Source organism: Parambassis ranga, chromosome 22 (assembly GCF_900634625.1).
Source record: "Parambassis ranga chromosome 22, fParRan2.1, whole genome shotgun sequence".
NCBI lineage: Eukaryota > Metazoa > Chordata > Actinopteri > Ambassidae > Parambassis > Parambassis ranga.
In genome coordinates this window covers 6,699,791-6,723,855 of record NC_041042.1, presented here as the reverse complement: position 1 = coordinate 6,723,855, position 24,065 = coordinate 6,699,791, and the positions used below count along the sequence as shown (strand labels likewise).

The 24,065-nt window shown below is 44.1% G+C and overlaps 1 protein-coding gene across 1 annotated transcript; it reads right to left on the bottom strand.

Moving 5' to 3' along the window:
• Window positions 1–1,724: 1,724 nt before the first annotated feature.
• tmem260 (transmembrane protein 260) lies at window positions 1,725–23,853 on the bottom strand. The gene is made up of 17 exons (XM_028395518.1): window positions 23,707–23,853; window positions 23,480–23,591; window positions 20,476–20,507; window positions 18,830–18,981; window positions 10,767–10,944; window positions 10,557–10,670; window positions 10,162–10,341; window positions 9,995–10,035; window positions 8,615–8,701; window positions 7,647–7,755; window positions 7,245–7,417; window positions 5,974–6,145; window positions 5,553–5,692; window positions 4,795–4,971; window positions 3,891–3,944; window positions 3,555–3,639; window positions 1,725–3,423 (listed from the first exon to the last, which is right to left on the bottom strand). Exons 2-17 carry the CDS (start codon window positions 23,586–23,588, stop codon window positions 3,163–3,165), a joined length of 2,064 nt encoding a protein of 687 aa, XP_028251319.1. The 5' UTR covers window positions 23,589–23,591; window positions 23,707–23,853; the 3' UTR covers window positions 1,725–3,162.
• Between the last annotated feature and the right edge of the window lie 212 nt (window positions 23,854–24,065).

The following is a 24,065-nucleotide window of genomic DNA, read 5'->3' as shown; positions in this document are numbered from 1 at the left end:
ATATTCCTGAACTCACTGACCTCTAATCCCTCTGACATCTGCCTCCATTGTTTGGGTTGGTTTGCTATAAATCTGAAGAGGAGAATGGGTGCCATTATGGTGGCCTTATCATTCAAAAGTGTCTGACATGGGTGGCTAAGGACTCTCTCGATGTCTGCAAGCTTTGCCACAGACCCCAGCTGAGATAAACTCACTTCACTCACCGTGACAATGCAAAAGAAAGACACTTGCAAACAATCAGGCCCAAAGTAACCCAATTACAAACAGTAGCACAATGAAGAGCACTACAAACACCTGTACAAACAAACCAGCAGACATACTGTACCTGACATACAAACAGTGGTAACCACACACTGAGAAACACAGCCATCATGAGTGACAGCAAACAAAAACCCGAGACAAGTCAATCATGTCAACACAGACTGACATTAATGTGCTTAATTCTACACAATACACATGCAAGAGTTAATATTTAATTTAGCCACAATAACAACAGCTTCCCATGTTAGGGGTTGTTTGAAATTAGGTTCCAGCTGACAAGACTTTCAGATAACTCCAGCAATATACACTAGTGGACAGTAATAACAGCAACCTCAAGCTAGAAATATGTGGAGTTTGGTAGAAGGCATTGGCAACCTTCACAAAGATGGATGGCACCTGGTAAACATCCTTGAAACAGGTTTCTCATGCTTAGGAAAGAGATCTGCAGGCAAAGTTTTTCAGAGTGTGAGATTCTGCAAAATCTGTGGCCAGCTCAGAATATCATGCCTCTCACACCCTCTATTCTCTTCCCAAACACTAACCAACACACTCCAGCCCTCCACCTCCCTCCACTCCAAGCTTCCATCCAGCCAGAGAGAGGAGTGGAGATAGGCCCAGTTGCTAAAGCTGTCTTTTCAGCCCCTGCTCCCGCTCGGTCTATCTGAGATACACAGCAAGCGGAGGTGTCGCTTTTCCGCTGGCATTTCGGACAGTATCTACTTATAGACGAGAGAAAAGGAGAAAAGAAAAACAGAAGGGGTATTATCAGGGAGGGATGAGAGCAGCAAAGGCATTTTGTCTTTTTATTCCCCTCCTAAGCCCTGGGCTTTGCTCCCAATCCGATTGGTCGATACGGCCAGGGATGTAAATGAAATGCAAAGAGGAATAAGGCTGGCTTCCCATCTCCTGTGTGTGCCCCCCTAAGCCCCCCACCCCTCTCTCTCTCTCTCTCTCTGTCTTGCTCTCTGGCTGTTTATGGTGTTGTGTTCCTGTTTCCCCATTCACAGACTTGCTGCTCTCCCTGTTTCCATCTCACCCTCCTCACGCTGCCTCATCGTACTACTCCCCCCTCCTTGCGCCTTTCCTGCTGCATCCCTCCCCTCTCCCTGGCTGGGCTCATAGCTCTTATCTCCTCAGACGCCCCACATTCCAGCGTTGCCGTGGCTCCCTGCCTGCATCCCTGGTCACGGCGATTCCATGGGTTCCCACAATCCTCTGCAGCTTGCTGATTTAGGGTGGGCAACTGACTCTCAGAAACAGGGGAGAGGAGAGGTACAGAGGGGTTAAGGAAAGACAGTGAGAGGGAATGTGAGGCATAGAGGGATGACAAAAAGGGGAGGACAGGAAAAAAGTAAAGTAAAAATTGCAGGGAGGAATGAGGCATTGGGCATACGGTGGCAGTGATGTAAACATGAAACAAATCATGTTTTTGTGATGTCAAAACAACAATTTTTTAACCAAAACGTATTAAAAGAGAATCTTTATTTAAATATTTTAATCTGTAGAAAACAGAGTGACAGTTTTCTGTTGTTTTTTTTTTTTATGAGGAACCAAACCATCTGTGCTACAGCAGGTCGAACCTCATCATCCAGCCAGCTGACAGCCGCTAACCAGGCCTGCGAACACAGAGGGCAGATTACATTCTGAGAAAACTACACATGCACTCACTGTCCTTCACTTTTGAGTGGTATCTCAAACAGCAGGCTCCTTCAGCTGTGTTTTATAAAGCTTATGGGAATGTGCTGGGTTGACCTCTGCATAACACATTTTGTGGCACAAGGTTCATTAACATCAACACTAACAGTTACAAACAAACACAGTGTGTAACATAGGAGTCAGATTCTGGAAACATGTAAAAGACATACAGAGACATAAAGGGTGTTGTTTAAAGAAACCCACGTCCATTTTGGTTTGTTTCACACAATTCCTCACTCAAGAGGGTTTTAAGTCCATTTTCCTGGGAGCTGAATGACAGTTTTATGTGTCTGCTTGTGTCCTGGGAATTTGCATGACTTTGTGCGTCTCTAATGATCAAAGTATTTTGCTTTTCACTGTGCCGATCCGTTTATCGAATATGTTTATGTGCAGCTCTGGCAGGGAAAGGGCTTGAGTGCAGATTTAAGCGTGTTCACACACACACACACACGCACACACAAACTAAAAGGGTCTCTGGCATTGTGACATTTCACATTTCATTTAAATCCATGAGGGATTATAGCCCTCCTGTTAGGAAGGAAGAGAGGAAAAAAACACTCATCAAATCCATTAGTTTTAAACATTTAAAGGACCATCTAAGATAGGCTGATGGAAGGATAGAGGAGTGTGTGTGTCGTACTGGGGATGTGGAGTGAGGACTGTGTGACACAGTGCAAGTCTGTCCTAGATTAGACAGCCGCTCTAATCTCCCATTTCTGCCCCCAAATTGGGTTTCCCTCAATCTCGGCCCTGCCATCCTAATGTGAGAAAAAGAGAAGTAGAGCAGAGGCTGAGGCAAAATAATCAGCACGTTAAAAGCTCTGAGAGTAGAATAGAAGAGAGAAAAGAACAAGATGTAATGATAAAGCAACTGAATGGGTGACGTTAAGGCAAGCGTGCAGAGCTTGATTGAGGTCACAGAAGGCTTCCTAAAGTCAAGCTCTGTCCCAGACCAACTGTAAACACTCATCAAATGATACATGGCCAAGTCTGTTATTTGTCAGTTCTTACTGATAACTACAGGCTGCTGGTTATTCATCAGCATACCCTTAAATTCATTCCAAAGTCTTTCCATCCATCTGAAGCATACCTTAAAACCGCTAGAAGAGGCACATTGGCTCAGACTTAGTTCCTAGGGCCTTGCACTGCAGCTGGGTTTGAGACACACTCAGTGTGCCAGCTCTGTGAATTTCTCTCTGAATGTTTTCATGGGGCTTGCTTCCGGCTCTGACGGAGCCTGTCTCTCTCTTTGAGGAGGTGAGTAATGGCCGAGCGTATGGCAGGTGCCTGGGGATCAGTGGGTTCTTTTTCCAAGTAGAGACTAAAGTGCTGGACGCTGCAGGTCAGCAGGCTGTCTGGACTGTGGCCCCGGTGACCTGATCGGAGCAGCCTCTCACAAGCCAGTGCCAGGTTTTTGTCCCAGTTTGGTGGGTAGTGTGAGTAGGCACCCACAATCTCCTTATACAGCTACCAGACAAACACACAGACATAAAACAGACACAATCAAAAACCTCTGCACATGTCATACTTTGTCTGTGGCATATAAATTTGGCCCATAAAACAGAATTGTTTGGTGTGTTTGTCGAGGTCAGACTCACAGTGTAAGACAGCTCAAAGAGGCGAGCTTTTCCCTCTCCCTGCATCCCTTCTGCCAGGTCAAACAGAAAGAAAGCCGTCTTCATCCTGAAACAAAGCACGCAGGCTCAGGGCTAAGTGCTGGATGGATGAGCCATGCAGATCTACACTCTCAGACGCACCACTCCAATGGAGTGATTTATGTAGATGCGCCACCAAATAGAATGTACATGTAGATGCTCTACCACACAAGACTGGTTTATGGAGATGTTCAGGCAGCACAGTATGCATCGTGACGCAGCTTTTTATTTGCAGTAAAGCACAGAAAGAGCAAAACAGTGTTTCTACTGAAAACATACCTGGCCTGCCACATCTCCTCATTAGCAACATGCTCCCAGGACGCAGGATGGAAACTGTTAATGCATGGAGGGGAAATAAAACATTTCTTTATCTACAGCAGCTTCAGGCATTGGCTTATACACAGTTCTACTAACTATAAATGATTATTTATGTGAATATATTGTTACCCTCTACTGTGTCTACTGTGAGTTTTGATACACTAAACATCAATGTTTGCTGCATAAACATTAAATGACTGAGCAACAATACCAGCTTGCACATTAGACATGGAGTGAAACCACATCTGCCTTTTTTCACTTTGTTGACTGTAAACACTTGACCTCTTCTTCAAAAGAATATTTTAGCAGGGTTTCCGAGCTAATATTTGGCTTGTGGGCATTGGCGGACACGCTTGTCGTGAGAGTGCGGGAAATAATGTCACAGTATTCAGCCGTGGATATCTGAGTGAATGAAGGGCTGCTGGCAACAGCAACAGAATATGGAGCTTTAACTAATTCCAGTTTTGACACAGTTATTGACAAAACGCAATAAGAAACTCATTATTTTTCATCTTCAGACTCATTTCAAGTGGCTGAGGGCCTAATGTCTTGCACTGGTTGAATTCACAAAGAGCTGGATCACAGCAGGGAGAACAGAGGACAACATCACTGAGGGAAGTTCTGTGGAGTCTGTGGAAGGATGACTGAAGACCACAGAGAGAAAAGGCAGCAGGGGATTTTTTTTTCAATAGATTTGTCAGTTATGTTTGACAACAGCAGCATCCTAAAAATTACACTTAAGCTAAATTTAACACCTTAAAGTAGTGATTGTGGAGTTAAAAACTGTTTCTAATATCATTTTAATCAACTTTAATTTGGGTGAAATGTTGTTGAAATTTAAGAGTTAACTGCAATCTGTGTGCACCTGTTGTGTGGCTCACTCCAGTTATAGATGTTGCGAGTGCGGTGAGCCCACTCTTCAGGGTGAAACTGCCTCCCGACGGGCACCAAGTAGTCACACACACCCAGGGGCCAACGGGTGAAACTTCGTTCCCAGCTTGGATCTCCCTCATTAAGTCCAATACAGGCAAACACATCCCTCCTGTAGAAAACAAAAACAAATCAGATGGACGCAGCTCAAGTTTAATCTGCAGGTAAGTGCTGTTGATGAGACACACATGAACACCATCCAAAAAATTTCTTACATCCAAACAGCTTCTAGTTACTATCATCGCATGCCACTGACAGACCCTAAGGGTTAATGCCATAGGTCATGTTGCCCCACTGAGAGACAGACATGTTGGCCTGGCAAACACTGCCCCCTGGTGGGCTTGGTAATAACAAGGCACCATCCAGTTCCTGGCTCTCAATCGCTCCTGGAGGAGTGAATCATGAGACCAGGGAGCACAAGTGGGTCCGCCAGAGACTGGTTAACCAAATCAAGTAGATTAGACGACTTCTGTAGTTCATCAAACTCCTTTTATGGCCTCAACAGTACTGTGGGCTTATCTTCTCCCTGCACTCACCGCTGTGTCGACCGTCCCACTCATCTCTGCCTCATTAGATCACCCACTTGTTCATTTGGACCATTGTTGCCCTCCCAATTCACTCTCTTACCATTGAACATCCTCCTATTTAGCTGTTCAGACCATCCCTTTATTCCCTCCCTACTCAGAGACTCACTGTGTGTTGTGGGACAGAAACTGCTCCAGACTGAAGGTGTCTTTCTCCTCAGGGTGGACTGGATCCCACCAGCGGCCGGGAAAGTGGACCCCAGGGTGGTGTTGTGCCAGCTTGGCCACATACCAAGAGTATGTCATCATCTAGTGAGAAAAAAAGGACTATCGCCAATTCTGTTCAAATCTTTGTATCCAGTGGATTAACAGTTAAAAAATTAAGTGACTAACTGACTATTTCAATGTCTGTATCAAAGGGGATTTTCTTTAGTTTAAGGGTTGAGATTTCTTTTATTTAAATTGCTTAAAGCCACTGATAAGAACACCATCCTGTTTTTAATCCCTGTGGTGTGCCTTAAATATCAGAACTTCAAAAAGAGCAGTTCTAAAGTCAACATAAACAACAGCGTATGAATCGGGGCTCTGACCTCCTGGTCAACCAGACGCACATCAGGTCGCACATGCTCGCAGTAGTGTAAGTAACGCAGAGAGTTGCCTGGCAGGTCTCCTCTGGTCAGGATGATGGAGTCTGTCGAGACAGAGGCCAGAAGCCCCCTGCCGAACCTGTCCACCACACTGTTGCTGCTCTGATCACACTCCCTAAGATCATCAGCACAAATGCAAAATATGACAACAACAACACAAGCTGTAGCAACTTTCATTTAAAAGTGGTTGAGTAGATCCTTAACCCTGCCAGAAGTGTGTGTGATGCATACAGCTGTGTAGATGTGAGTATTTGTACGTATGCTTTCAAGGTGCTCTGAGGGTAAGTTGTCAGTGCCCCCGCCCCATCCCCTCTGCAGAGCGCTCTGGCTGCCTATCTAATCGTAGGGAGACAGGTGTGATGGGTCTGACAGCACAGGCCATGCTCTCCCCTTGATCAAAGCCGCTCAGTGATGGCTGTCTGGCACTCCCCAGCGCTACGCTGGTGTAATCTCCCTTCTCGGACAGCTAACATCTCAGACTGAGCTCTGTGAGCAGAATCTATGTGCTAACCGTGCCTCTCTTTAGCCCCTACCATGGGGTGAGCAGAGAAAAACCTGACATGTGGAGTTCAGACCAGCAGTATGAAGCGCAGAAGAGAAACAAATCGGGTTGACTCAGGAAAACTTACAAATGGGGATTTTAGAGGTAACTAGAGGGAAGTTTATTTCACTAAAACTTTACAAAGAAGTATTTAGGTACTTAATGTATATTTGGGTCCAGGGCTGTTTGTGCAACAGGAATACAGTACTGAATTCAGAGATAAACACACACACAGAGGACACAAGAGCAGCCTGACACAAAACACTAATAGAGCCTGGGATTACTAATAGCCTGTAGAAGTGCAATACAATGCAGCTACAATAATTATGTCTACTGTGATCAAAATCTTTGCTGTTGTAGAATTAGTTTTATAATTGTCTGCAAATGTGGATGTCACAAAGCTGAATTTACATCTCAGCCCTACCAAGGGTGGAAATGGAACTGTAAGGGTTTTAAATTCATACTCCAGAGCAAATGAAATATTTATCCTGAGGCAAAAAGGACAGCATATAACTAATTAAATAAAACTTAGACTCAGCATTTTTATTCCCATAGTTACCGTTTCATCTGTAGGCATATTACAAACACTACTTTACTATATATAACCTGCATTATATGTTTTCATGAAATCCAACAACAAAGGCAAGTTACTATAACCGAGTGCAGTGCTCACCTGTGATTGGTGTGCACCATATGCGCCAGCAGAGCCACAGTGAGGACCCAGCCTGTGGTCTTCCACACCCCCCCATGGCCCATTCTCCTCTCCAGCACAGTGTGAGTCAGGCTCAAGCCGAGGCCTGCCAGCACACACACTGCAGCATCACTCTGGAGCCAGAATCGCTCAACCTGCAGTGAAGCGAGCAGATACGTGTGTACACAGATAAACATGTACAACAACACAACAGTGATGCATGGGGTTTTTCCTTAAAATTAGTTTACTGATGGATCAGAATCAGAGTCAATATATACACACTGCTGATTTATGTGGTTATTCTGTGTATTTTATTATTTAAACTGCAGTTAAAGGAAAACAATCAATATAATGTGCAGAAATTTTAACAGTCTTGCTGCTCACCACTCCAAGCAGCAGGGGTCTGCTGATGTCCAGGTTGGCTCTCCAAGCAAAAAAAAGAGAGTACACCACCAGCATAGCAGTCCACAACCAGGACACTGAGCGACAGGTCCTGTGACAGAAGAGCAATAATTACTAATGCTGTAAATTCAGTCTAATGTGTTTCTTGGTTTGTAAAAATATACTTGTTTTGAATAATAAAAAATATTAATGCAGGGATGGAGATCACAAGCTTGAGAGAAAATGCATGTGCCAGCCAGCAAAGAGGTGCATGATTGATTTTCTAATGCAGACTGAGTCATAATGAGCTGCTGCCAACCACTGAATCACAAACTCATTACAGTACAGCTGTATAATGTACTTATGCACTAAAAAGAAAACATGTTACCCTCATGGCAAAAACAAACCATCATCTGAACCTGAAGAGACACTTTCAAAACACAATATATCTCCTAACCAACAGATTGATTTGATGGTTTAACAAGATTTCCACAGCAAAATTTTAAATTAAGATAAATGGGAATTTGCTGAATTTCATAAAATGACCGAGCTTTTGTTCATCCAAGTGTATGAAGCCAAGTATATCAAAATACACCTCAAGAGGGTGGTGTCCTGCAGAGCTCCAGGAACTCAACAGGCTTCAGCAGCTCCACCCCACAGTCCCTATTTAAAGCACTAATTTGCTGGATCAGACTGCAGAAACCGATACACACAAGCTTTGATTTACACACTATCATGTTTTTAAAAATTCTAAACTACACATCAACTCTTCTTGATCTGAATGTGGAGCCTGATGACAGCTTGACAGTTAGGTGCCTCTGTGTTGTTTTGTATTCTTTTTTCTGTGATCAGCATTTTGTCAGGGGTTTTGTTCCCTGTCTTTTACTCCGGGGGATTAGATTTTGGTTGAAGTGGCTGCTTGTACGTGACAGAGTTTGGAGTGTTGCGTGCTGACGTCTTAATCATCCTACCTGTCCAATGACGAGAGGAGGAAGCCTTGCCCTGCCAGCACCAAAACAGGAGGTGAAAGATCTGCCAGGCAGTGGTCAAACTGGGCCCTGCACACACAGGCACACATATAAACATATATGATGGACACCAAAGACAAGCTCAATTATGCTTCCTGCTTCGGAACTCAAGGACACCAATTATTAAATGCCCTCCAACCCCTATCAAAACAAACTCCTTGGACTGTGAGCTCCTCCTTTCAATCGGATTGACAGATACGAATGACTGTGTCATCCACCCCCCGCAGTTCTGTCCTCTCCTCTCAGCGCCTGTCAGTCACAGAGCGCTTCCTCAGAGCAGAGAGATAGTTTCCTGCCTCTTCCTTAATACCCATCTCTATTTGACAGCTTATTGAGTCTCTATATCTCTCAATGTACACTCTGTGTGAATGTGCTCACAGGCGTGTGTTTGTGAGTGTGTGTCAGCTTCTGCAGCGGGTTTACGTCTCCAGTGCGACATGCCTGTCATGTTCGCCTCTCTCTCCCATCTTGAAGGTGTGCTTGTCCATCAAGCAGCAGGGGTGGTTGGAAGGGGTGGGTGCCTGGCAGAGGGGGGGCTGGTAGTGGGGGGTCTTAAGACGCACATGCACCCCCATCCCGTCAGCGGGAGAAAGATACCAGGAGTGTGGTGGTGGTGGTTGAGGGAAGCAAGGGAGGGAATTGGGTCGAAGTAGTGGTGGTGGTAAGGGGGGGGTGCTTGAGTGGAAAAATACAATTTCTCCAGCTCTGTTGCAGTGTCTGTCATCACAGCTTGTCACGCTTAAACACCAGAGCTGAGTGATCATTTCAAACTGCTGGAGAAACAGAACACAGCGATTTGGCCCTCTAAGCAGGTTCAGTTCTGCTTTGATGGGAGAGAGTGGAATACGAAGAACAAAAGCTGCCAGGGAGAGGAGAGGAAATAGATGGGCTGCAAAAATGACTCTGGGCTCTCATGACGAATTGATGTGTCTGTGGTTAAACCTGTGTTAAGGACCAGAACCAGAGAGTGGCTTGGTTCTCCATCTCTGGACACCTGTATTTGCCCTTACTGTCCCAATGTTCTCTACTGTTTCTCCATCTCAATAAATACCCAAAAATATGGTTTGAGTTTATATACAGATAGAACAAGTGATTTGAAGGCTTTACTCTGGGCTGTGACAAGGTGATTTTTGCCAATATTTTCTAAAAAACATTTAATCACTTGCTTACATAGTCAATAGCCAATGATACTTTGGCAATAAAGATAGTCCAGTCCTAAATGACAATGTAAAATGCAATGTGGTACATTCAGTCCAGGAAGATGTCATTTAATAGTAGTTTAATTAGTAGTAGTAGTACTTAAGACCATTTACATAAACTTACTGTAGCATTGTTGTCAAGTTGACAGAGCTCTCCGTCTTTGCCTGCAAAATAAACCAAACTAATAAGATCAGTTGAGAAGCCAACAGAAAACAAATGGTATTGCATTTATCATAGTGTATGTTAAACACATGTGTTAATACAAAATTTATAGAGAGGCAAACACACACCAGACTGAACGTGCCATATTCAGCCCTAAGCAGGTGTGTCAGCAGACCTGACAGGGTGGTCTGGTCTCCCCAGCTCCAACGGGCTGTGTTGAGGTAGGATGAGATGGGTAGATAGATGTATGGCAGAAAGCCAGCGAGGAAACACAATCCCAGAGATACAAGGACATGCAAAGAGAGCTCCTGTTTGAATAAGAAAAGTGGATATTAAACTAAATGTACCATGTAAATGACAAAGACTGGCCAGCCTAAAATTAACAATGTATATTCATTCTTTAACCTAATGGGCATTTTTAAAATAAACTATTTCTGTTTATGTATATAGGCTATTTTAGAAGTAACCAGACATGTTTATTTACTATGCATTCATTCTGCTTTTATTTTATTTCAAGACTTACCTTTTCACAGTAGAATCGGTAAAGTACCCAGGGAATGATGACCAATACATAAAGCACCAGTGTGTGCTGGTTACAGAGCCCTAAGCCACAGCATAAAGCCCCCCAGTGAGCAATCTGACACAAGAAATCAAAACAGAGCTGCACTGTAAAGTCTTATTTCCTTAGGTTAAAGGACAGAAGACACACAGGTGTTTCACTGAGTTTCTGTACCTTCCTCCTCTGCGTGGCATTTTCAGCACAGTTGAAGCTGGCAGTCAGAAAGAGGAGAAGGCCAACAAAAACATTGTTGAGGGTGAAGACCTCTGCCACCATGGACCACTGCCAGCTGAGCCTGGAAACAGCAAACAGAACTCCACCCAGTACTGCACCAGGACCAGGACCTGCCAACCTGACAGTGCAGATGAACAGGGTTTTATTTTTTATACACAACTTCAGACACAGCTGTGACTTTACAAACAAACCCATAAATACCATGTGTTTTCTAAATCACAAACAGTACTCTCAAAGAGAGTTTATTAGTTTATTTAGTCTGGTCGACTAAAATGATTTAATCTTTGAAGAAATGTATACATTTCAGCAAATTATTTGTACTAAAATTAAAAACATAATTCAAATATACAAATCCAAACTTTCATTTTTTGTAACATTTTGAAGGCTACAGAATTATAATAAGTTTTTTTTGTGATATTTTATTTGATCTAAGTTACACTGCACCAGCACAAAAAGATGCAGAACAACAAAGTCAGCAGCTTCACGCATCATTAAAAATTTTCAGTGCAAAAAGCCACCACTTCCCTCAGACTAATTTGGGGACCCATTATAATCTTCCTTCTGCCCAAGTTTGCTTTTCGGACAAGACCTAGGAAAAAAAACTCACAGTGATTTGGGGTAATTCACATATCATGAGAACTCCCTCCACTCCAGCAGCCGGTTGATCTTGAGCAGACTGGCACAGAAACCACCGTGGTAGAGATAGCACTTTATCCTCAGCTTCTTAAATATAATGTGTGCACAAAAGTTTCCCCTTCCTCCTCTCCTGTACTGTCTCCATCTCCTTTGCGGTAATTGAAGCAAACTTGGGATAATCTGTCATACGCTAAGACCCACCACTTACTAAAATGAGAGACAGAGGGGGGGGAGGCGACAAATGATGAGGAAAGGGAAAGAAAAGAAAAATAGTGCAGAAAAGTGTGCGTTAAAGGGGTGAGACAGTGTGCGGGATGTAGGATGAAATATAGAAAAAAGGAAGAAAAAAGTTCAAGAAGAGAGAGGGGAAAGAAGAGAAAAGAAAAAAAGCAGCCCAGTCCCCAGCATGCTGGCTCTGAAATATGAGCAGGCTCGACAATTAGGGAAGTCAGGCAGTATGGCCCTTTCCGCCATTGTGTGGAGTGGCTTAGAGTCCTCATCAGCCTATCAGCTAACTGACAGGCAGAGAGCTGCTCTATTCAGCACCGCAGATACAAGCTGCAGGCCAAACGGCTGCCAGGTCCCTTATGACCCCACAATCCCTTGCCGGTGACAGCTTCAAGCTCCATAGCAAATTAGGCGCTCTCACATTACAATCGCAGAAGACAGATTCCATTAACGGTATCTGAAATTGAGTAGAGAGCAGGCCCGTTATCAGACCTGACTCATAAGCACCGCCATTAATCACAAGGCATGATACCATTTATACATTTCCAGCTCTCTGCCTGCCGCTGTGATAGTCAGCCACAAAAGGCCTGATGAGACTTAGGCTAGGGGAACAATGGAGCTTTCTGAGGAAAGCGCGGTAAATCAGGAAAAAAAGGAGAGGGAGAGCGAGAGAAGGGTAGGGAAAAAAAAAACTCTTGCTCGCTGACTACTTCCTCTTTTTTCTTGGGTTTTCTCTCTCCTACTCTCCACTATTTTTCCTCTGTGTTCACTGTAAGGCAAGCATGGTGAATGAGTGTGTGTGTATATGCTTAACGGGGGGTGGGGCGTCTAGGAGTGGGTCTTAATAAGAGATAGCAGCGTCTTTCTTGCTGCACCGCTCCAGGAATTAGTTGTAACTTGAAGGAAGGATGAAGAAGGGTGGTGATGGTTGGGAGGGTTTGTGTGGGGGGGCAGATGGGGACTTTTGTTGAGGTACAGAGACCTCCCGCACCCCTAATTTTACCTCCCTGGCTGACAATTAACCCATAGCTCAAACACCTAGCAGGGGGGCTGGTTTGGGGGAGCAAAGGGTGCAGAACAGTCACGGGGGTCTACAGCCTGGGTTATTACACCCAGTCTGCCCCTGCTTCTGAAGCTCATCTGATAGCCAGTTCTCTTCACATATTCACACACACACCTGATATTCAACTTCTTATTCTCCAAGTGCTTGACAAATCTCTCTGTTAGAGCTTGTCAGTCCATAAGAGCAAAGTGATGTGTGTACAGTGCAGGCTGTAAATGACCTGTCTGTCTGTGCAGGACCACCTGGGTCCCAGTAAGACTCTCAGCCTCTCCACAGCTCATTCTCCAGGCTGGCTGCTCCCAGGGCGTGCAGATAAAGCAGGACACATTGTGACACCGATGCGGCCGTGTTCCCTGTTATCACAACTCAATGCTGTGCAGGATGCTGCTGTGCTGAAATGCTGTGGCTCAGTGACAATGGCCTGGTTGAGACATGGCAGGAGAATCACACGGCTGGCGATGGCACTATTCTACCCTGAACTGATCCACCCCCTAAAACATCTGTGTCATCACTTAGGTAATTAGCTGATAATTATTATGTAAAAAAGTCAAAATAAAGCATAACCTGGAAAATAATATCAACAGCTGGAAAAGAAAATCGCCCATAATTCAACTTTTTTACGTGAAGGAAAGAAACTGATAAAGTCCTTTGTGAAGATGGATTCAAAAAGAAAAATCAAAGGCTGAATTAAAACATGATACAACAGACCCTTTTCAGCAACGTCCCCTTCAAGGACACAACAAAAGCTCAGTGTAATGACTTTGAAGTGTCAAAATGAGACCTGCCTCATTCAGCCCTTTAGTTCTACAGTACGGGTCGGAGACATGCCAGCATCCGTCGTCTGTGCAAAATAACAGTACACAAAAAGCCTACACTAGCACTCTGCACTGAATGAGGCTTCACAATGGAGCTGGCCAAGGGAGCCACTGTCACACACCACCCCAGGGAACAGACAATACCACAGCTGTGCCATTACGGATCAGCGCCGTACTGTTCTCTAACTGAGTGGTGGTTTGGGGAAGCAGCGCTGGAAAAGAATCACACATTCCTGAAGAGGGTAGAAAGCCTGAGAGAGGAGGTGGCCTGCTCAGATTGAGGCTGAGGTTTCCAGCTGGCCCTCGCTCACACCCCTGGGCTCGCCTCTGGCCAGGACAGCAGGCAGAGTACTTAGCAGCTATTATGTGACAGGGGTAAGTGTCTGATGAACTGCAATGCTTTAAAGCATCAATTGATATACAAATGTTTAAATGATAAGGTATGTCAGGAAATCAACTAGCCTTCTAAATCAATGACTGCAAAGCCATTCAAAATACAGCTTATAATTATAATGCCATGCAATAAACGATGAACTTGAACCTGTAATTTCAGGGTTATGTTTGATGTTAAATTAATAATATATTAACAAATATAGGTGTCCTGAATGTCATTATAAAAATGCTAACTTCATATAAATGCTTAAGTGCACAAGTGCTTTGAATACCTTTGAGTGTGCAGAAAAAAAAGCAGTACATAAATGTACAGCAACTTCTTTGTCCCCTAACTTTATAGAAGTGCACTACCAAGACACTATAGAACTAGACATTAGAACCACACTTGATGACAATAATAGTATTAATCATTTATCAGTGATGCTATGATGACATTCTGAACTTTTGTTTAGCTTTTTATTGATAATAATGTGCAATAGTTGCTTACTTGTTTGGTAATGTTTTTTTGTTTTCCAAATTACCTTGTGTAAAATTGACATCTGAAGAACCAATAGTCCCACTAAAATATCCTCACATTGTCAATACTAAGGAAAGGAATAATCATAATCATAATAATAATAAAACTGTTATATGCTTTGTCCACAGTCATCAACCACGTTTTTACAATCACTTGACTGCTTGAAAGACTGCATATTCTGTATTTTACATTTGAAGGCACAGGCAAATTTCCAGCCAATCACTAAACCAGGATCTTCCTCGTCTTTCCTGCCTCATGTGGTGTGAGAAGGCAATGCTGTCTGTTTGCAAAGAAAGGAGGGTAAATAAGGGTCCTGGCTTTCCCCTCCTCCAGAGGAGCGCTCCAGTGCTCCAAATGCGTGTAAAATTAATCACTACCATTCTGCTCAAACAATGCAGCTACTGACATGACAATTTCTCCCAGAATGCCATCTTAATCTCCACCCATCACACAAAAATTACAGGAAGAGGGGGAAAAAACAATTTACAAAAATCCTGTGTTTATGCAATTCACTGAATGTCATTTTTATTGCTGCTCTTTCCAACAAAGTCATTAGGCACACACCAGTGATACATAAATGTTGCTGTATAGATTCCATTAACTAATTCTGGGTGAATTGTAATTGCCGAGTCTGATCCGTCTCTGTGCCTGCTGCCTTATTAAGACTGCCTGTGGTGGGTGAGGAATGTAATATTGACGTCCGAGGCAGACACAATCTCAGGCCCACGGGCGAAAGGAATATTAAACTGGTACTGTATTCTGCTGTCTATCTCGCCCTCCTCCTCCTCTCTACCCCCATCCTGTAGCCAGTAATGAGGAAATAACATCTTCATTAGACATCTGTTTAACTGTATTAGAGGATGAGTCCTGGGGGAGCCATTGGTCATGCTGAGGATGGGGGGAGTAGAGGTCTGTTGGACTACAATATGACAGATGAGATATTTAAGAATAGGAACAAAAGGTCCTACAATTGGGGCCTTTTAAATAGACAAACTTAAAATTGTCTTTTGCATTTTCAGAACAAAACAGTAATGGGTGTACTCTCTGTTGCCACTTTAGATGATTTCATCTAAACGTAGCAGATGTGAGCGGGAGGGGCAGCCTTGCCCCCTACAGAGAGAGGTGAGAATATTAGCCACAAAAACAACTCTATTCAGCTGTTTTTCTAAAAACAAAGTACAAAAAATGGTTACGAAAAAAAGACAATCCCCACACACATTGCTCCTGACATGACCTCAACAAGATGCACACAACCCCACCCCTGTGGAAAAACAACCCACCTGGGTAAAGAGGGAAAGCGCCATCAGGACCATATGGTGAAGGTCCTTATAAGGAGCTGGGGATGCAGCACAAGGCAGGGGATGGCACCACGCCCACCCTCCCGTCCACTGAGGTATCAGCTGTGCCACATGGGCCAGCTCCTGGTGGAGCAGCCTCTCGCAGGTGTGCATTTTCTTTTGCAGGCCGCCAGGGAAAAGGCAGGCCAGGCATGTTTGGTGTGCTTCAACAGGCCTGTTATGTAATCATAGAATCAAACCAAAAGTGCTGATGACTGAGTGTTGCGAGGTTGTTTTTCTGCTGCGATGGCTGTCAGCACGCTAATGTGTCTGCTCCTGGTTTCTCAGGATAAGCTTGGGGAATGGAGAGAGATTCCTCTCAGGTAGCAGAGATTCAGAGCAGCTTTAGCAGATAAACTGTGAAATGAGAGAGCACAGAATACCAAGCTGTCTGGATTAACCCACTATGAAGGGTGCATTCCTCCAAAGACTCGTGGCTGAGGCCTTCAGCATCCCATGAGCCAAATGTTTCTTTCTGTGAACCTCCAAGTGCAATCGATAGTAATTATCATTATGTCCACCATCCTCAAAGGCTTGTCAGGCCCTGGTGTGAAAACATAACAAGACATGCAATTTGGCCATCAAACCATATGATCGAGCCAAGAGAACTGTAATTGACAAATCAAAGGGAGGCTAAAGTGCTACATTTAAACTTATGCAAGAGAGAGAAGTGGCTTCCAAGCCTATCAACTTACATTCCCCCACATTAAACACGGCAATCTGGCCGACTAATTTAAATTGATACATCAAAGGCTTGCCATGTTGGGTATATTCCAGATGAATTTCAAGGTCTTACAATTTACTATTTGAGAAAAACTGCCTTCAAGTACCCGCATTAATTTCAATACATTTTGCCATCTGAATATAATCACACAAAGCAATGATTTGTTTGAAGGGGGCGGGGATGGGGTAGGGAGGGTCTACTTCTGAACTGATGCAAACCTGAAAATAAGAAGCAGTGAAAAAGTTTTATGGGCCATGAAAGAACAATAACAACTGAAGACATTTCAGAACTTAATTACATTGAGAAAAGGCAAAAACTGGTGTCACTGCAAGGGCAGAGCAGGTATAAAGGGGCATCAACTGGTCAGTTTTGGCATTTCATCTGAGAGAACGTTCTGGCCAAAACGCTTTGGGCTGTGGCATGACATCTATGCCAATATGGTCAAAGCACCCTATCCCCTCCATGCCAAAACCAAGAGGGAGGGGGCCTGACCATCCAGAAACCCTCTCCCCCTCCTCATCTTTTGCCCTCTCCAGTAACCCCTCACTAGACTTTAGTCGCCAACTGATCCACAGCCTCACAGCTCATCCCAAACCAGAGCTCCAAACAGATAATCACTAAAACCTTTTATGCTATTTTTCCAAATTGAAAGTGTAGATTATATATATTCACACTTAAAAGCTTATATGGTGTGTGTGTGACTGTGTACTGTGGCTGAAGCCCTCACTACTCATCAGCTCGAGTTGGGAGGTGCGTGTGGTGGTAGCTCTTCAAAATAAATTTTTACTTCATCATAATCCAAAACTGGATCTAAATCCACAGAGATTACACACAGTGCTACAGTTAACATGAGCACTAGAAGCCAAAAATCACCCAGAGTGCATGGCCTTAAAATAACTGTAAATGACTGGATAAGAGCTGAGTTTAATCCTCCAATTAATTGGTAGATCAAATGCATTAAGGGTGAGGACAAGAGTCAAAATATACCAAAAATCGCACTGTTTCTTCCTGTTATATGCTTTCTTCATTCTTTGCTTTCTCCTGTCTTAGGCAGAGTCACCTCAGCTGAACTTTGAGGTAGGGCAGTGTCTGAGGCTGATGCAGTCTGGGCTTAGGGCCAGTCCCCCAGGGAGCACTCCCTGCCCAGCCCCTGCCCTACTGTAGCAGGCCTGACCCTGTACCCTGACCTTCTCTGGACCGCCTGCCACCCACAGCACACTGGCCAATAACACAGGAAGTAGGCCCAGCATTGTGCACCTGGGAACACATACAGTTCCATTTTGCTTACTTTCCTCTCGCTATCACGCCGTGGAGCAGAAAGAAATTACATCACATTCAACAATTCCTAGTCTGGGAGTAGTAAATTATACCATACTTGGAAATGGCCAAGTATGCATAAACTGGGACAAAAACGTAAAATGTTGACACTAAGCTGTAACCAACAATGCAATGTGGAAAATTACTATGATCAGCTAAAGGGTGATGTAAGGTAGTCTGGCCCACCATGCAAGATAAACACACGGACAAAGCAGAGAGGGGTAAAATACCTCTTACATGAAGGGGTCAGCAGCAGGCAAAACTGCCGGGTGGTAGATGCAAAGATGTAAACTGGTTGCATGACTAAGTGAGAGAAGAGGAAAGGAAGGGAGAAGCGAAGTGAGAGAAGAGGGAGGGGCAGAGTTTGTGATCCTGTTCCTCTTAGGCCCAGGAGGCAAGAAGGGGAAGATTAGAAATCGTGCCATGTCAGGATTGGGAGCGTGCTGGGCAGTTCGGGGGGGCAGGAGAACAGGGACGTCAGAATGGGGGCTGGAGGGTACGATAATTGTGATATACATACACATACACGCACCCTCACAATGGGTGGCTGATGGGTAAACAGGCAGGATAAGGTGGTGGGAGGGAGGAGGGCAGCTGGGTTCTGCTCCTGAATACTGAACAGAGGATAAGGGACACCACTGCCTGTCAGTCAGGGCCCAAAAATACCACTCTCTCAGACAGCACAGAGATGCAAAAAGCCAGTAGGGGAATGTTTAAAGAGTCCTTCCACTCAAAAACGTCTTCTTCGTAGTGCTACTTCCTTGGATGTATGTTAGTCACCAGAAAAGCTAGAGAGAGACGACTTCCCTTCTGAAATCCTAGTCTGAGACACTCACTTATGTGACTGACATCACATGTGTTGTAAAAGTCAGTAATGAAGAGAGCTTTCACAAGCTCGGATTTTACCTGATTATACAATTTTACACAGTTATTAGATCAGAGTAATAGCAGAAATATAAGAAAAAATGCCTACCTGCAAATAGTAAAGCAGAGAATGCCACAAGATGCAGCCCCCAAGAGGCTACTCATCAGGTTGACACTGTGGGCTGGAGAGAGTGTGGGCAGGAGACACATTGCCAGACGAGCTAGCAGGGTGAACAATGGGTATCCTGGAGGGTGGGCCACCTAAACACATCGACAAAGAAAGAGGTGCAATGAAAGATAAATTCGCAGCTTAAAGGGACCATCACAAAACCAAGTTATGCTTCAGTGTGGAAACGCTTAAGGGGGAAGGAAGCCGAGATGATGACAAAACACGTTATACTTTTAGACAGTGACATATTGCATTCTCTTTTAAGAGAGCTCCGTTGGGAAAAGAGATTTCTCCTGCTCTTGCCCTTCACAACATTTATAAATAAAGCACCTCTTTTGCCCTCTGCAGATGTCAGTCGTGGCATGCTTTACAGCTGCAGAAAAAAAAAGAGTCCGACATATCCTGCCTGGCCTGACCACAAACTGACTCTGCTATGATAGCAGAGCCCTCAGTCCTCTGTCTCTTCCCCCCTCTTCTCACTTCTTTTCCTCTGGCCTCTTCCCAAGGACAGTGCAGCTCCCTGGAGCCCACAGTAAAGCACGTGGTGCTCGCCAGCCTTAGCCCTGAAACCACCTCAGAGCCGCAGTCATTCTCGCCTGGGGGATCTGGGCAATCACAGCAATTAGCCGCTAAGTCTCCTCCACCCAGATAAGGGCTCAGTCATTAAACACAGACTCATTCCCTGGCACTGATAACATGAACCATGCAGGCAGGGAGAAGGGGCAGCTCTTCAAAAGAAAGACAGAGCTGATAGGTGAGAGAGTGGCTGCCTCTCTTGTCACCTCAAACAAAGCAAAGGCTCTATATAGTTGCATTAGGCCATATGAACAACTTAACCTAAATCAAAGTGAGGAGATGAGATGTGAAACAAACATCAAAGGGCACCATAAAAGTAAATAAGAAAACACTTGGTGAACTACTGTGCCATCAGACAGGTGGGTGACTCCATTACAATGAGCATCAGCTAAGACACAGGGAGGGCGACAGGAGTGGACAGACATGCAGCTAAAGGACAGCTGAGGGATAAAGGCCTCAAGAGAAGGGGGAAGCAGAACTCTGGAGCTCTGGGGATCAGAAGGGGGGGCCAGCAGCCTAAGGCCCGGGGATGGCCTGCGAGGCCCTGGGGAGGCCTGAAAGGCAGACAGGCAGGCCACACGGACTGCAGCACTAACGGCAGGATTACTGGCATAGTGACACCGACACAGCCTCCCTAAAAGGATCACAGCGGCGTAATAAACTTTATTAAATAATAAAACTTATTATAACTGTTAACCCGATTTAGTTCATTCTTCGCGGCTTACACACACACACAAAAAAGAGGGGTGGATATAATAAGCCTTATACCGTACATAAGGCAAAGCCTACAAAAGCCATCGCCTTACCATTGACTTTAATTGGATTTGAAAAACGGGTTGCAAATTATAGCATTCTCTACTTGCAACTTAGTAAAATAAGTGTATAGAAAAAGGGAAAAACCTGTGGACTGAAAGTAAATTAATCTGCTTTCTGCCCATGCTTAATTAAACTTCCTTAATGCTTATAAGAGTTAATGAGTGAATTGATTAAACAATACAGCTAATACTTACCCCCAGCTCACAAGCAGTGGTGATCAGCTCTCCTGTGGAAGAGAATAGGGGAGGAAATTAATGTAAACCCAATAATTATTATTAAGAGACAAGTCTGCTCCCAAAGTTTTCCCAAATCAAATACTTGCACTGGGGTTTTGCATTAATTTGCCAGGATCAAAACCTGCAAATCTTCCCAGTGTGACATTTCCTAAGCGGCACGCTCATTCTCTTCATCATTCGCTTCTCCCCTGATGCCTCTCTCCTTTCCATAGCACATACACACATATATAAATAAATACACGCACACACGCGCACACACACAAACCATTAGACTCCCTCTCCAATGTTCTGTCACACAAAGACACACATATGCTGATCTGAGAATAATGCTTCCAGTCCCATCCTCCCCATGCATCAGGGTCCTTTCCCTTCCCCTTTCTTCTGCTGCTCGACGTGCCTCTCTCCTGCTCCCACACTCCCTGTGTCTCAATGTCTCCTTTAGTCCGTTGGGCACAAACAGAAAGGCTACGTTGGTGACAGTCACAGAATGAGGTAAGCTGTAAAAATAAGAGCCGGCTGCACAATTTTTTGACAAGCTCTGTGTGCGGCACAGCACAAAGTGAAAAGAAAACCCCTAAAAGCTATTTGAGGAAGCTTTAATGTATCTGGGCGCAAACCCATTTGTGCCAGTATACAGCCAGAGCGTTTCAAATTATACTGATTTTTCACCCAGTGTTTGCATCTCCCACTCATGAAAATTGAAATTTGGTTCAGATTAAATGACATTGATAAATGTTTGGGTTCAAGACAGCTCCCTCTACTGGTACTAGATGTGTAGTCATTCCATCTGTCAAATACAACCAATAAAATAGTGGTCATGTTTCCTGCACTGACAGTAAAATGAGCCAATTACTTCAGAAGCTATGTACCACCACAAGTAAATGAAGACACTGCATATAATGATGAATGAGGACTAAATCCCATTAAAAAGGTAAATTAATTTTTCAACAAACACACAGGTCAAAATAATTTGCTCTCTACTGTTATTCATTGCAGTGGGATCCCAGCAAATCAAACCTTAAAACTACTAGGTGCAGCTGACTTTAAATCCATGCTTCTGTAAGTGTTTTTCCATATCAAAAATAAACATTTGAACTGCAAGAACAAGCACAAGATGCCTTACCAACCACTATAGAACAGAACGACTGAGTTTCAGGTGGCACTGGCTGCCTTACATGTTTTGCAACCTTGCCGATACAGTGAATTACGATGCCTTAATGTCTGCCACATGAGGAACCCTAACTCTTATCAGTCTAATGGACCATGAAGTCAGAACTCCTCCACCTGCACAGCTTAAATGTTTTCACAGCTCCATTTCACCTGGCATGAGCCGCCAGCTACCTGCCATCATTTTACATCACACTTTCTCATCCTTCATCGGTTTCTCAATTTCACTCATTTTCCCTCAGTAGTGGCACACTTTTACACCATTCAACACAAAAACTCAAACTAATACTAAGCCAAAAAACATCCATCTCAGTGCCACAGAGATGCAGTTCTGCAGCCCCAATACTAAAAAGGGAAAATATTGACTCAACGGGATAGCAGCATGGGTGCCAAGAGTCTTTGTGATTGTGGAGCATGGGCACCCACACCAGTCTCCCCATAATCCCCATCATTTCCACACTCCACATTCCTAGACAACAGCGTACCCGCGGGGCTGCGCTCAAGCCTCTCCAGGGCACATCACACCTAAAGAGATTAGGACACAGAGACGGAGACCTGGAGAATTCAGAAGGGTGTTCAGCTGGCACTATCAGAGCGGGCATCCTGCACCGTCCCTAAACACTGTGGAGAAGGGGCTGGCCATTTTTTCAAAGGCCCTGTTCACTAGACAGCAGCACAACCAGCAGGGCTACTCAGCGCTCCAATTGCCTGCTCTCTCCTCATCTCTGCTCGCTCATATCAGGCTGAGTTTTTCTTACGCTTCCATTCGGCAAAATGCATTCCCTTCTACTGCTCGTCTGCCAGAGCACTGCAAACCTAACAAGCAGAGCCTTCATGCCTGCAAGCCCACATTTACAAGTTTGTAACCTTGCTATCACTTCTAAACACTGTTTGTAATTGTGCAAGGCATTCCTTCATAAACTGCATTACAAGAATGTTGGAAAACACATTTGCCTACTTGGGAAGGTACAGGGTGAAACACATTTATATCCACTCTAAAGTCTTGTTACAGAAGAGGACAAATTCAATTTATGCATACATAATATTGAATTTAAACAAACAAGAAAAAAATGTTCACCGGCCATCAACAATTCTTTATCATTATAAAAGGTCATTTCTACCCTCTATTGTAGCTGCAGCATTTTAGTTCCAGTTGTTTTTTTTCATGATGTAGCTAAGTATGATTGACGCCCATATCATCAGTTCTGCTGCCAAAGGTACTGAAAAATACTTAACTGAATTCCAACTAAACTCATGATCTACATAACAATAAAAGGAAACGCACTGCAGTCACCTTTCTAAGGCCCTTTCACAGTTCATTTGCAAAGCATATTTATATGTACTTGAGTCTCCTGGGGCAATAATAAATGAATAATTACAACTAAACAATCTGAAATATGAGTGAAAAGTTATTATGAATCTAAACTGTTTCTAACTATGTACAGATTACACATAGTATAATTTTTATTTTATTTTATTTTTTTAAAGGAGAAATCAATTTACTTCACTTTCACCTCTGTCTTCAACAACAGGAGCAGACCCTGGCAAAGGAGCTGCTGATTATTGGTGGGCTACCCCTGACCAGCTGCGAATTGATCCTTTCACAACAAAAGATCTGTGACTGTCAGAGCAGCCTTTAACTGTGTTTATCCAGCCAAAGTAGTAGCAGCAGCACCACGGACAGTACCAGTCTGTCTGCAGCTAAAAATCAACAAGCTGCCATAGGATTGGCTGCCCGGCAGCACAACAAAGTCACGTGACCAAATGAGCATTGAGCTAGCCTGTTAGCACCAACCGGAGTCTCCACCGGGGACGGTTCTCTGCACACAGGGCACATACAGAGCAGTCACACAAGCGACAGTCGTGCCCGTCAGTATCCAGCTCGTCCTGTGCTCTGCAGACATTTTCTGTGAGGGAAAACACCGATAGTTGTCACTGGTTTTTCACTGGTTAAGTAGCCTGCTAATGTTAGCATTTATATATTTCGGCATGTTGGCGACTGTAAAACGAACTACCATTTACCTGAAAGCGGACGTTAGAGGGACCGGAACTGAAGTCTATATAACGCAAAGTAAAAATGTTGCAGTTTCATTCATTTTGGCTGGAAAGTTCGCGGAGAAGCGACGTTTCTCCAGCTCCACGGGAAGGAGCGGCGGGTACGTAGTGAGTTGCTCCACGACTACGAGTTAATCTCGCGATACTGCTGTGACGCGTGATTCCTTAAAAGTAATATTAGTTCCAGAAATGATCATTTAAATGAAATTCTGCTGTTGCATGTGATGAAAACCTAATGACTTCTATCCGCTTCTCTGTGTTTAGTAGGTGATGTTTCTATCTAAATATTATATTATATTCTATGTTAAAATAAAAAAGCTTGGTTT